At 42.6% G+C, this 15,029-nt stretch overlaps 1 protein-coding gene across 3 annotated transcripts in view; it reads right to left on the bottom strand.

Moving 5' to 3' along the window:
• Positions 1-14,913, bottom strand: part of BOLL (boule homolog, RNA binding protein) — a 43,841-nt gene extending 28,928 nt beyond the window's left edge. For 2 of the 3 annotated variants that reach the window (XM_080399569.1, XM_080399570.1), the window contains exon 1: positions 816-980. In XM_080399569.1, coding sequence (XP_080255695.1) covers positions 816-833 — 18 coding nt within the window. In that variant the 5' untranslated portion in view covers positions 834-980. Of the gene's footprint in view, positions 1-815; positions 981-1,140 lie in introns of those variants that run through there. The other variant, XM_080399568.1, reaches the window with a different exon arrangement.
• Positions 14,914-15,029: the final 116 nt, after the last annotated feature.

The following is a 15,029-nucleotide window of genomic DNA, read 5'->3' as shown; positions in this document are numbered from 1 at the left end:
GAACAACATTTGATGATGAGATAGGTTATTTTCTTCATCTCTCACACCAAATACAGTATTCTACTTGTGTAATCATCTGGCAACGGTGTAATTATCTGGCAATTGTGTACAGCACTAAAATACCTGAATTTCATTATACAGGAACAGTTAACAGTTGACAGTACAGCCAAAACATATTCCTTACCTCAAAGGCCTCAAGTTTCATTTTCTCTATACAAGTTTTAAAAGTTGTCTTATTGAAAAAAAAAAAACACAACCCCCCCAAGCCCCAAAACAAAGAAATGAGGAATTAAACACATCACTTGTGAACCCCCAATAAACCTCAATTAATTTTAGGTGTTAAAATCTGTATGCTGGTCACCACTTCAAACATCCTCTCTTCAATGTCAGCGCAGTAGCAAGAAAACAGCGTTAAAAAGATCATCTGTGCGCTAACAGCGCACCACCTGCCTAGCCATTCCCGTTTCTACAGGTTTTAAAATTAACTTTATCAATTTTTTCTTCAAACAGTACGGATGTATTTGTTCCACAGTATTTTTACGGGTTAATTGGCATGTCTGACAACCTCTCTTCACCAGAGCTGACAGACTCCCCGCGGCGGGGTGACCAACGCCACCTCCGTCCCTCAGAGGCGCCCCCCACCTCACGGCCCGCAGCACGCCCGGCCCCCAGGCGAGGGCAGCGGTTACCAGAGCCCGAGGCCGCCGCGCCGCCGGGCAAATGGCGGCACCCGCAGGGGGTTTCGGCGGGAAGGGCGCGTCGCCGCCGCTCCCCGGCGCCGGGAGACGGGCCCCCTGCCCCGCCGGGCCCCTCACCGCGCCTTCGGGCTCCATCTGTCCGCCGCCGCCGCCTCAGCCCCGGCACGTTGCCGGCACGCGTCGCGCTCCTCAGCTCTGCCTCGTGCCCGGGCGACGGCAGAGAGGCTGCGGCGGGGCGGGCTGCGGCGGGAGGCGGGGGGCCGCGGGGCCGGCAGGGGGGCCGGAGAGGGACGCAGCAGGCCCTTCCCTCCGCGCTCCTTCCGCCAGGGAAGCGGCCCCTTCGGAAGCGCACGCCCGCTCCCCGGCGCCGCAGGGGCCTCTCCTCCCCTCACGGGCGCCCCGCGGCGCCTCTTCCCCCGCCCCGGCGGCCGCCGTCACTCACGTCCCGCCCCGCCTCAGGGGGCTGCCGCCTCTCCCCGTGTGCGGTGCGGGCCTCCGCGCAGGCACCGTGCCCCCGGCCAGCCCCGGCGGCGCCTGCCGTGCCACGCCTAGGAACGGCGCTGCGGGGCGCGGCGGCAGCGAAGGAGCCTCCCGCCGCCATCCCCGGGGAGGTCGGCGGCGAAGCCCACCTGGGCTTTTATCCCCCTCAGCTAGGGAGTGGAACGGCGAGGCAAACCCCAGTGTGTGAAACGGGGTCCTGCCTGTTGCCCGTCCCCTGGCCTCGACGGGAGGCAAAAGTGGCCGGCAGGGCAGTGCCCCGGGGCCGAGCCAGTGGGCCTCGATGGCAGCGAAAACAGCTCAGGCCTCGCAGGGCAGCGCCGAGGAGCCCTTACTCAGCCAGAGGCTTCCTCTGGTACCAGCTGCCGCATAGGCAGGTGCCCTGAAAATCCTCTCCAGTGGTAGGCCTGGGGTGCCCTGGGATGTAATCTGGGGTCTGCTAGCAGGGAGGACTGCAAAATAACACCTTCATCACCGCTCCTGACAATGTTCCAGCTCTGTTTTTTCAGCCCTTACTGAACTGGAGGAGAAGCACTGGCAGCAACACTCATGTCAGATGCACCTCTGTGGTCACTTCATGAGCAGCACTACAACCTGTTCCCATGTTCTGTAATTTCACCCTGTTTACACATGCAGATTGCCCTGAAAATAGCTCTGCTGCTGAACAGGTCAGAGAGGGTGGAGTGATGCAAATATAAAACTCATAATCAGTGTAGTTACAGCGTGCAGCCCAACAAAAATCCCTCGTTTGATGATGGCGAGAGCTGGAATGCAGACAAATGCGTGCTGGGAGAGCCACCGTGAGAAAGCTGTTTTTCAAAGTGATAGAACCTTCACAGGCTAAGGCAGCTCAACCCTGAGGTACGATGTCAGGATCACTGTAGGGTCGATTTATCTCCCATTTTACTTTTTTGGACGCTTTAAAAACTTCAAGGAAGATTATCTTGATAACAACATTAAATTATATTCTAGTAGAATTCAAATCCTTGTGTCTTGCTTAAGTTTACTTTAGGCAATTCATACTGATCTAACCTAAACTGAACAGCATTTTCCATATAAATTATGTAATTTAACTCTCACTGAGTGTAGGCAGGGCACTGACCTGCAATCCTTACAGCACCCTACACTGCTCCTTGCTTTTTCTGGCGTTGCTTCAACATCGACCAGCTTCTGCAACATTATTGTTACCACAGGGAATAAAAAAAACCACAAACTAAAAGAGTTTCTAATAATTCTGTGTCTGTGATACATAACAACGTAATGCTTTACTCTCAGCAGTGATTTTTTTAGCTAGCTGAGAAAACTGAATAAAAGTAAACGCAACTGCAGCGGAGCAGATGAGACTTTTTAGAAATACTTTGGGAGACTACAGAACTCCTCTGCATTGCATTCATTGACTTTTATGAATATTTATAAGACAGCAACAAAGCTTATTCTAAGAACAGCACTACATTTTAATGACGTGAAAGGCAGAATAGGCCAAGCCTTTCATGTGCTTTGTATCTTGATTTGGGGAATTTAAAGCCAGAACAACTGAAAGAATATAGTGAAAGTGATTTTACATGGTTTTAATTGCATCTCCGTACATTACACCTCCTCCTCAAGTTAAAAAACCTAAATCTGGGACATGTACATTTAAAGTAAGGCAGCTGTGACAAAAATAGGACTTTTGCAAATAAATGAGAAAGATTGAGCTATTTTTGATTCTGATAATTTAAAATTTGTAAATCCAACACATCTATAAATTTAAAAAGATTACTAGTAGCGCTGGCAGAAAATGTTGCCATGTGTACAGGATTTAAATATTCCAACAGAAGCTGCTGGGCTGCCCTAGCACTGTGTGGCTGCTTCATTAAGGGAATAGTATCCCGGCTCAGGGAGTCACTCTCAAAGGAAGTCAGGAGCGCATCTGTTTTTCCTGACTCCACATGTCAGCAATATCCACAGCATGAAACCATCTCTCCTACTGTTTTCTCCCACAAATTAAAAGGCAATGCTGGACAAAGACAAGAGTCTGGCTTCTGGTTTCTGTAGGCTCTTGCCTTTTGTCCTTTTTTAATAGCATCAGAGAAAGTCAGAGGTTAAGTGAGGAAGAATAAACTGAAAAAGAAGAGAGAAAAGTAGAGAGAAAAAAATATTTGGGAGGAGAAAGGAGGAAAGGAATTCTCCAGGCACAAAAAGACAAGGATGATTTTATGAGTAATACATGGGCCTGCCAACAGACTGCTATTTCACCTGACCTTGGAAAAGACATGCTACCGCTTTTTGCCTCTGTTAGTTATCTGTAGATAATAATGCTAGCTTTCCTACCAGCATCTTAAGATCCTTTCATGGACATATGAGCATTAATATATTGTTTTCAGGCAGGGAGAGCCAGACTGTGCCTGATGAAAGATTACTTACTTCCTGCACTCAATTTCATAAAAATGTCTCTCAGGATGTTACTAAAATACTGATTTCTGTCTCTGTTGCATAGACTACCACTGTATTAAAAAGAAAAAATAAATCTGTAATTTATTAAGAGGTACTCCGTGATTTCACTTAGGAGCTTGTGAATGGATTCTCTACACCTTGAGCTTTAGCCAGAACAATCAAAAAGCCAAGATCTCTTCTGTATTCAAGGACTTTGAGGAGGCCTTCTGACAGAGTTAACAGTGCTTTGAAGCATATTATGGTGGTCACCTACGGAGTGCCACTGAGTAAAAAAATTTACGGCCAGTGCCACGTGAAAAATGCAGAAGGAAACATGTCTTTTCTGGGAAGTTTTCCATTTATTCAAATGGGTGTATGTATTTCTCTGATACAACATTTCCATCTTACAGGCCCTTTTCTTACACCATTCTTGGGTTAGCTGGGCACATCACCCTTCTAGATGAGCCGTGACTCCTCACTCCATCCCAATTTCCACCATTCTCTCTGGGCTTTGTCTCTACATCCTACTTTGTTTCTGGTTGCCCTTGCTTGTTTCCTCTTGTCTCAGTCCTCCATTCCTCCTCATAGTGGCTGCACTGGCATCCATTACCCCTTACCCCTGCAGTCATTACAGCGTGGATACTGGGGGCCCTCGTACTGCAGGACTCTAGATTAGTATTCAGAGGGCTCTCAGAGGCACTGGGAGAGTTATATGGGGGCTTTAGGGGGTACTAGTTCACTGGGCGTGTACTGGGTTGCTCAGGGGTCTGTGAGGAGCACTGCAGGGTACTTGGGGGCTCTGTTGGTCTCTGGGGGGTTCTGAGGGCTGGGGTGGGTGAGGGGGATTCACACACTGTGTCCTATGGCTCCATCAAGCTGAGCTGCTCTACTCCTGAGTTGCTCATTTGCTTCCTGTTTCACATTTTCCCCACCTGCAAGCAGTGGGTGATCCAGAGGAACAAGAGACTTAAATGGTCAGTACATTGGACTACTCTCCTGGTAGTATTTTCCCAGGGTTGTAGATTATTACATAACATATGTACATAACAAAAGCATTCCCATTCTGACTGTTGTTGCAGAATATTAACATTACTATGGATGATTTCTAGTTCAAAATGTATGAGGGCAATAAGTGATTTCTTCCAGATTTGAAGACACAATCACATTTTATAGCTTAGTTTAAAAACACCTTACTTGCCAAAAGCAATGGTCAGCATGACATAGGATTGGAACTAAGTCACTGTGTAAGACTGTTTTGTTTTCTGTCTTGCTTCAGAGCATATATATGCTTTATTTATAAAGGCATTTGTGTGCATTTTATTTTACATGTCCTCAAGGAGGAAAAAGTTACTGGAAACTGCTGCATGAAAGTTCCATTTCTGATGGAACTTGTCAAAATTAAAATATGAAAGATACTGTTAAAATTGCCAGATGTGGAAAAGTACTTAAAAATGTAGTAGCATCTGAGTAAAACTGTAAAGTTTACCAGTACTTTAATAAATGTCCCTAGCAAATGGAAGAATTATATTACAATCCTTTGCTAAATCTAATAATGTGGTTATTAATAGGAAATACTAAATAGGTCTACTGAGAAATCTGATTTCTTTACATACTAAATCTAATAATGTGGTTATTAATAGGAAATACTAAATAGGTCTACTGAGAAATCTGATTTCTTTACATACAAAAGCATAGTCTTCCAACAAAACACCATAGATACGTGTCACGTGGAAATATTAATAGATTTCCAGTTAGTTGAGTGAAAATTATCAGAGTCCTCATTAACTTAATGTGACAGCTTTGATTGGCTTTTCATCTCATTTTTCCTACTATGTTCCCTTTAGTCAAGCAAAAATCTAGTGCTTATCCTGAGCTTGATAAATTTTAGGGTTTTAATATTCTTTTGCATTAGTCATATGCCCTGGTTTCAGCTGGGATAGAATTAAAATTTTCTTCTTAGTAGCTGGTGCAGTGCTGTTTTGGATTTGATGTGAGAACAGTGTTGATAACACGTTTTTAGTTGTTGCTAGATAATGTTTATCCTAAGTCAAGGACTCCTCAGCTTCTCAGGCCCTGCCAGCTGGAGCTGGAGGGGCACAAGAAACTGGGAGGGGACACAGCCAGGACAGCTGACCCGAACTAGCCAAAGGGATATTTTACACCAAAGGGATATCATCATCATCATAATTTTGGATTTTTTCTATCCTATTCTATTTTATTTTAATTTTTAAATTGTTCTTATCTCAACTTCCGAGTTCTACATTCCTTTCCAAGTCTTCTCACCATCCCTTTGGCAGGGGGAGTGAGCAAGTGGCTGCATAGTACTTAGTTTCTGGCTGGGGTTAAACCATGACATCATAATATTATATTGTACATACTTCACTGAACTGAATATAAAATTCTGCATACAGGAATAAATCAGTAAAAAAGACTATAAACAATTGACATGTATTATGAAACAGGTGGGAAAAAATACTTGCAAGAAAGGTAAAGTAACAGGCTTTGCGTGCTGTGGAAGTGTAAAGCTACATGGATATAAGTGCAATTTAATAACACCTATATGCTGCCATGATCTTATAAGGTAAACAGGTTCTCTTCCTTTCACAATTCATTTGACTGCCATCCAAGAAAATGGCTCTGGGTTTTGATCCTACCTTTTACAACTTGATTCTCAAATGTCATTATATGTTTAGATACCAATTCCAAATATAAAAGGAAGTAAAGAAGAATCTCACTGTAGATAGTATGTTGCTAATCTATTCCAGATAATTTGGGACATTTTTATGAGTCATGTTGTAATTTTCTTCATTGTGTTTTATATCCAGTACTCCAAAAGGCCATCAGCTTTTCTCTATTGACTTCAGCAATTTGAAGTAGAACAGCACACAGACATACAGTAAAGGAGCCAAGACATTTTATTATTGCCCATTACCATTTTTTGGTTTCTTTTTTGTGCATGTGGCAATTTACACCATATATGCAGTTTTCCCAATTCAGGTAAGACAGCTGCTTTGGTTTTAGCAGTTTTGGGGTTGATTTTTTCTTTTGCTTAGAAACACTGTTCCGAATAGTTGAACACAGCAGTAAAATAATCAACATTTGCTTTACTTTGTCTTGTTCTTTCCCACAATGTACTGTACAGAACTGTAGTGAATGGAATATATAGCAACCTACCATCTACCTTTCTGCTGTGAATGAAGAGTTTCTGCAGCTGCAGCTCCAACTGGCATCAGTTCAGGATGGTTATGAAGGCATCAAACATACCAAGAAGTGTTGTCTTTTCCAGTGTTTTCCTTCCTCCTTCACATGAGTTAAGTACCTAAATAGGAGTCAAAAGAGAACTGAAATGGGATGAAGGCAGCCGAGTACAGGAAGTTTATGCTTGGTCTCATTCTATGCATTATGGTTTGATTTACTTTGCGTGTCACTTGATTTAAGTGAATATGGAATTTAATGGTGAAAGGAGAATTGCAACTGCAAAATACCAGTTGCAGAGATGAATGAAAGTAGTGCATTTTACAACCTCAGACTCTGATATCCTTTTTTAAATATTTAGTTTCTGACATTTATTTATCAATTCTAGAGAAATAAGCCTGGTAAACTTTAATGGGCAACACTTCATCATATCCTGTTTGTATAATGAAACAGAGTATTTTATCTGGAGATTTCAAATAATTATACAAAGGCAGCCCCTTCCTCTGAAAACTTCTATTATTTTTAAAGTATCACTAGGCACGTGGGAAGAACAAGAACTCAAGGCAGTGATTTTTAAAGAGTGGCTAATCTTGACAGCACTAGATTTGAGTTGTTTTTATGTAACATGAAGATATTTTTCCATATTAATGTTTCAGTTAGGATCAAGCTTTATAAGATCACTTATCTTGCCTGTGTCAGTGATTATGATTTTTTTATTTGTTTCTTTTTTATTTTGCTACATTTGTAATTCACTCTTTTTCTTCATTTTCTGGAATACAATCTCAGAGCACTTGTGAGCTCTGAAATGTTTTTTACCTTTTGCCTTCCATTCAGATCAAGGTTTTCTAAGTATTTGGACCAATAAGTAGTTTAAATTCAATTTGTTTTACTTGTAGTGGCTCGCAGGAAATAATACAGTGTAAATTTTGATCCACACTATGGACTCAGGGATTTACAAAACAAGAAACATAATTCTTCTTTTTGCTTTTCCTATCCTCCCCAAAATCATAAACCTTCGAGAAATGCTGTGTTCAGGTATGGTACACTGAGCCTCACCGAGTATAATATCTACTCATAAAAATACTTCTTGGCATCTTGGACATCGCACTTGCAGAGTATATGCGGGAAAAGTCCAGCTGTCTTTTGACAGCAGCATAGCCTGAAGAGTTACGCTTCAGTTTTTAATGTCCCCAGATCTTGCTACCAAGTCTGACCGTACATCTGAGATTAAATGAAGAGAGGGTAACTAGTTACATTTAAGAGGATTCTTCCAAACCACAGTGTAGAGAGGTGTCTTTTGAAGTTTGCCCAACACAGGTATAATTTTCCACTTTTATTGTGAATTTGTCTGTAAGTCTCTGCATTTGGGAGTAAAACTCTCCTGGCCTTTTACCTGCAGAATGTTTCACTTGTGTTAACCCTGCTGGAAGGTACAGTGGGAGTTAGTGCTGTAGGCTATGGATTTTAACTACCAGTGTATTTAACCCCACTCAGAAAGTATATAAACTGGTTAACAATGCTTTCAATTTATGCATGTTAGTATTCCCACAAACTGAAGTGCAAAATTTCAGGAAAATAAGCTTATCTAGATTAGTCATTAGCTTTTTGTTTCCATGTCCTTAGAATACCTTTTAACCTGCCATTAAGGAACAAGAGATGTTGCGATTAAAGATTAAATATATTTCATCCTCGATGGAAACTATTTTGAATCTTCTTAAAATCCTGTTTGATTTGTATGAGAGGAATTTAAGTTATTTTGAGGATTATATTTTGATCATAATTATATAGCATTTTTTTTTCTTTGAGATGACTTTTTCTAATGAATTAAGAGAGATGGGCCAAATTTGTGTGCACAAGGCACAACCAGACATCAATGTTCTTCGCAAGTTTTCAAATCCATCTATCTAGCTACATTTAAGCTTGTATTTGGAAGTGGTATCAAGGACTAGGCCAAAGCCTGCCTGTAATTTTAGTTCCAGTACAAAAATGATAGACTTTACAGGGTACTCTTCTCTGCTCTCATCTACTACCACTTTAAGCCAGTGTAGAAGCTGTCAAAAAATATTGCTGGGAAACACTGCTTTGAGTTTTTTCATAGGAAATCAGCTTTCTTTGAAATGAGGCAGATGTGGGTATAGCTCTTTACGCCCTTCCCTTGGGTAGCCAGTCAGGCACAGGCCATCTAAACATAGCAGTGTACTTCTAACACTGATGGACTTTGGGTGCATCTGCTTTAGCATTTTTGTTTGGATCAAGAGTGAAATTCTGAAGCAAATCTGATCATCCTAATTTATCTGCTTGGTTCACATCACAGAGCAGTTTCTGAGTGTGCAAACTGATGATTTCTTCGTTGAAACTAAGAGAGATGTGCCCTAGGAGGGCTGCTACTGTACTGTAATGGTCAGGCTAGTGCATATCCCCTCAGTGGGCCAGGCCGCACATGATTAACTCGTTTATGACCAAACCTAACTGAGTAATGCAAAATCTTTCAGGGACTACACATTAGGAGGAAGGTTGTGTGTCTGATTAACAGGCAGAATAGCCTATATTCCATGCCTGGTATGCTGACCAAATTCCCTCCAAAGTCTTTACCTGCAAAGTTGATATGAATATGGCTACTGCTGATGTTGCTAGCAATTTTCTTCTGAGGTGGCAAGATTAGAGATCATAACAAAGGCTTTTTAAATTGGGATATTACCAGAATGCTTTCTGTCCTCAGTAAGAAGAATTTCTGGCTAATAGGTATCATTTTACACTAATGCTGCTTCCCCAGCAGCTGCACAGTTCATGATTATCCAAATGTTCCCCCAGAATTGCCTGTAAGTGCATGGGAACCATGGTGCTAATGTATATTTCTAAAACAAAATATATCCATTGATCGAGCAGTGATGTGAAAGGCTGTGACATAGTATGCTGGCATGAAATTGTACCTGTTAATAGATAATTACCAAAGAAAGGGGGGAATGGCATACACCTATTGGATCATACTGTTCATAGCAGTTAACGAGTAAATTCACATAGCCTGAAAGGTAGCAACAACTACAATTAGGTTTCTATGTGTGTGTCACAGCCAAAGAAATGCTAAAAGCGATAATCAGAGGAGTTAAAAAGAGCTCTGTGAAAAAGACAGTCATTGGTAAATGTTCTTATTAAGTGGAATTACCACCTACCTTAAACAAGAGCCATTATTATTAAGTATCATTAGACTTGAATCAGAATTCATCTTTAAGACTCCTCCAAATCCTTAAGACAATTTCTGTTAAAATGTATACAACATGCATTCTCTTCCCTCCCACAAAATTTAGCAACTAAACATGGGAAACTTGAGAAAGCTTTACGAATTGTATGAATGAATAAACTGTTTTGCCTAGGTTGTAGCACCACTTCTGGGATCTTCTGATTCTGCCCATTAAAAACCTTACTTTTAACCTTATTTTTATCTGAAGATGGGTGTATGACTCATGTTGTGATTCTTTGTTTATATAAGGAAAATTATTCCCATCAAACATCTACCCTTGAAAATCAGAATAGGAAAAAAAAGGGGTTTAAATATTTACAAAAAAACCCCAACATGTGACATTATACCATCCTTCCTTAGAAAAATTCTAATGTCATCTTCTTTTACAACTGATGGTAAATTTGGTCAAAGAATCACTTCCTTATGAGGATATGTTCTTTCCTGTCTACAAAATTTGGTTCAAATGTTGCTACCTGCTATGCCTCTGAAAAACTTCTTTGCAGCATACCTGTATCTCAGATTTTGCTCTCCTGTTCATGCTAGCCATTACCTAACCTGGGCTCCACTCAGTCTGTTCTGCAGCTGTGGAGCAGGTGTGCTGTATCATGGTCAAAGTCAACCAGAAGAGCCACGAGCAATGAAGTTCTCCTTCCTGCTTGCAGTGACCTACCACTATGCCTGGGTTGGGGGTGAAGGAAGCTATGCCAGTCCAATGCACAGTGGTAAGCGCTGAGCCTGCAGGAGAGGCAGCAAATGGGTGAAGCAAGTCCATAGCAGGAGCAATGGAAGAAGCATCCCCAACAGTGGCAAAGAATGCCGCCATTCTGGCAAGGATGTCCAGTAGTTCTCTGGGGTCCCCTGTGCTGAGTGGTCCATGTCAGCTGGTGAGCGAGGATCCAGGTAGGGGAAGGAGGAAGAAGAAGCGATGCTGAGTGCCAGAACACCTTGTTACAGCTTGTAGGACAAGGAGGTGGGTGACAGTAAAATGTCCTGTCTGGAGGAAGGTGAGAATTGGGATAGCGCTCAAGGTGAGGAAAGCAGTCTTGTTCACAGGGATTATCCTGTGCAGTGAGAGGAGCCACAGTCCTATAGCTTTTTACATGATTGCAATGTTTGCACCAAAGCATATCAAACCGCACTGGGACCACTAACCTTAATTCTGGTGTTTGCTAATTTTTGGGTGGCTCTCTGCAGTGCTAATGATTTCTTCATATGCACTGATCTCCATATAGGAATCAATATATTCCATTCCAAGGGCTTGAGCTTGTGTCTATATAGTAAGCAGTGGCTGTAAAATACAATTAAACATGACCTAACTGAGGTCCTGATTTTGCCCTTTTTCATATTTAATTGGTGTATCTGTTTGGGCAAACAATACTGCTGAAATAAAAGATTATTCCTTGGAGCTAAGAATTGACAGGAATCTTCCATTACTGTGGTATTTTAAATATTAAAAACACCAGATTAGCCTGAAAGTGCTATCAGAGAGTGAAAAGAATTCATCAGTGACTTCAGCTGGAACAATAACATCATTGAGATAGAGGTATATCGCAAAAGTACTTGCTAAGTTAGAGAAGACATAACATTTATTCTACCTAGAAAAAAAAAGTAAAATGTATTAGTGAGGCTTTTTCAATAAAATAGGATGCAAGATAAAACAAGAATTAAAGAGGCATTGAGTGATGTATTTTTTTTTAATTTAACAAAAACTGAAAACATACACAGTATATTTTAAATTAAAGATCATGACCTTTTGACTATGTTTGCTTCATACTGACTCAAATTTGCTTTCCCCCTCGCCCAAGCCTGAAAACTTAGGAATAGTTTTATAGGCAAAATGTAACTTGACGTTGTATTGCCAAAACTTGAGTGAACAAGTACATCTTTGTATAAATAAATTATATTATTAATATATGGCTTTTTTGTTTTATAAGATCATATTTAAGATATAACAGCACAGTCACACTAACCATTGAGACTTAAAAAAATCACTATTGATTACCTAGCAAAACATTTTCTCATTAATAGCTTTGAATAAGTCTCATCAATTCTAAAATTAATTATGATTTGCTATCATTGTGAATGCTTACTTGAAGAAATCACAGCTTGTTCCCTATTGCTCTTTTCTGGTCTTGCAAATTAGATATTCCTGTGTCAGGAAAAGATGCCAGTTTTCACACTTCATCAGCCATGGTCAATTGGCACAGGAGCACCACTTCCAGCTCCCAGCAGAACACTTAATTTTAAGAGCTTCCCAAAATGCACTGTCTAGGTGCAAACTACTGGTTTATGTAAACTGTACTCACTCCAGCACAGCTCCAAGACAACTGGATTTTCAGCTGTTTTATCATACAAAATACGTCCACTAAGAAACAACTGTATGCCTTGAGGATGGAGTAAGTTGAGTGTACAAACCCCCCATTAAAGTAGACACTGCAGGCATCTGCTGACTCATGTGTTCAGGCAAACACAACAGAATTTTTCTCTAATCTGTTATCTTGCCTTTCTTGGCTTGAGTGGATTCCTTGACTGTTCTTGAAAAATCTGTCCCTGTCTCAAGTAATTGTAGACAACACTGCAGTGTCTTTGTACAGTGGGATGCATCAGATCCTCTTAAAACTTAATATGGAAACCTGTTAAACACACTTATCACCAAGCAATCTTGATTTTTTTTTTTTTACTTTCTATGCAAACACTTTTCGTGTAAAGCTTCCTTTTTGATTATTCTCTTTTTTTTTTTTAAAAAAAAGATATTAAAAAACTATCGAAACCAACTGCTCTTTATGATTCATGGCTCTTCACTTTTACAAACAGAAGCAGATAGATAGAGATGCCTCAGAAGCATCCAGAGATGAGTAGTCAGAAATACAATACTAAAAAACATGCAACATTTTATTATCTTCTGGAGAGAAGTTTAACTAAACTCTCCCTTAGCTGTACCATACATAATTCTAAAACCTCTACGTCTTGTAGACAAAACAAATATGGTTTGTTTTGTGTTCCCAGTAGGCCTGATGATTAGGAAACTTAAAACCTGTAGGTTCCCTGTAGACCCTTTTTGGTTAAAGGCTTCAGGTGTCAAAGGTTGTAATTTAAGGGGAGAATTAAATGACTTTAAACTTTTGATACCAGAAGACAAATGCATTTGACAACAGGTATCTCTCTAATCTGAAATGTGTAAGACATTCTAGAAAGGATGAAGTTCTTTATTATATACATCTGTCTGTGCAACAGGCTATAGACAGCTTCTGGTAGCTGCAGCAGATTCCAGCTAGAAGAGTACTTTGCTGTTAAACCAGCGAATAAAATTCATATGATTTCACAAAAAATATGAAAAAGCTGCAGCATATTTTTACATGAAGTAATGATTCCCCGTAATAACATACTGCATGGTAATTACCTTTTCCATTGTCTTTAGATTGGTCTTCTTGGGTCAGTCTGTGTAACAGGATGTGGGTGTGTAACCATAAGCTGTTAATTCTTATTTTTCCCCTTTGCTGCAATGGCTTGTTATCATGTTCTCTCTCATGTACAATGTAGGCTGGGGGTGAGCCTGCATTGATTTTTTTTTTTAAAGTTGTTTCTTCAATGTAAATATTTTGTACCTTCTTCTAGGGTTACTTATTTTGTGGCCTCTCCCACTGAAAAAGAAAGAAAACGACTCTTGTATACATGTCTTACGACATTTTTACATCAAATTTAGATGGAAGCTCATGGAAAGATGTTCAGTGGTATTCAGGTCTGTCCCTCAATTAGCGTTTCATTGTGTTGAACATAAACACCTTGGTAACCTTGACGGAAGTTCTGGGTTTTTTTAATGTGGAATTATAAATATTATATATTGTGTATATATACGTATAGAAAAAAGTCATCCCCTTTAAGCAGCAATTAAGACCATTTGTTAGCAGCCAATGACTGGCAGGTGTAAGGAGCTTACCTCTTACTCTGTCCTGCTTAATCACTGGCTGCCAACAGGTGCCCAACACATTCATTAGGGAATTACTTCAGAGACCAGAGAGACAGGAAATTTTCCACGGAGCCTTTAAAGCAGACAGTTGCAATTTTGAATAGTCCTGCGACTCCAGCGACTGTCAGCTTGCCCGGCCCTACCCCTCTGAATTTCATCTTGCAACGTAACCCCTTCCTCAGCTGCCTGTCCTCTTCCCTGTGCTTTTACCCATGCTGCGCCACCCTCTACTGCACCTCTCCTGAGGCCTCCGTGCACCACAATTCCACCCGAAGCACTGCGAGGGGCAGCACCGGACTTGCACCGGCTCCCCGCGGCTTGCCGGGGACAGCCTCTCCCGGGACCGCGCGGGAACGGCCGCCGCGCGCCGCCGCCAGGGGGCGGTGTTGGTCCTGCAACGGCGCGCGCCGCGCGCGGGCGGCCCCGAGGGCGCGCGGCTGTGAGGGGCGCGGGTCCCCGCCCTGGCCCGGCGGCCGTGAGGGGGGCGAGCTGAGGGGAAGAGGCGGGAAACCGCGGCGCCGCAGGGCTGCCGTGTCTCATTCCCTAGCGGCGGAGGGTCGCCAGGTGAGTCTTTGGCGTTATTTCGCCAGACGCCCCCTCACGCCTCGCACCCGCGCCGCCGGGCCGCTCGCAGCAGCCGGTGCTCCCCTCACGACGCCCGCGCTCCCTCGCGATCCGCCGTCCCGGCAGCGCCCCTGCCTCCCCACGGGTGCCTCCGCCCGAACGCCGCGGCTACGCGGGCTTGAAGGGGAGATAACCCAACCCCCTTTTCCTCACACTTTTTTTTTTTTTACTTTAACACGGGCGCATCTTAAACTGTCCCAAAACGCTCGCGGGGAGGCGTTCGTACGGCTGCCCCGGCACACGGGCGTGCTTCCCACGGGCGGGACGGGACGGTGCCCTCCGCACCCTCCAGCTCGGAGCCGCAGCGAGGGCGATCGGGTCCGGCGGCTCCGCGCTCCCTCACAGCCCTACCTGCCCCTGGGCGCGCACCGCCCAGCCCGCCCAGCCCCGTGTTCCG

This window comes from Falco punctatus (assembly GCF_963210335.1).
Source record: "Falco punctatus genome assembly, chromosome: 8".
Taxonomy (NCBI): domain Eukaryota; kingdom Metazoa; phylum Chordata; class Aves; order Falconiformes; family Falconidae; genus Falco; species Falco punctatus.
The sequence above is the reverse complement of the archived record's forward strand: the minus strand, read 5'-3'. Positions and strand labels throughout refer to the sequence as shown.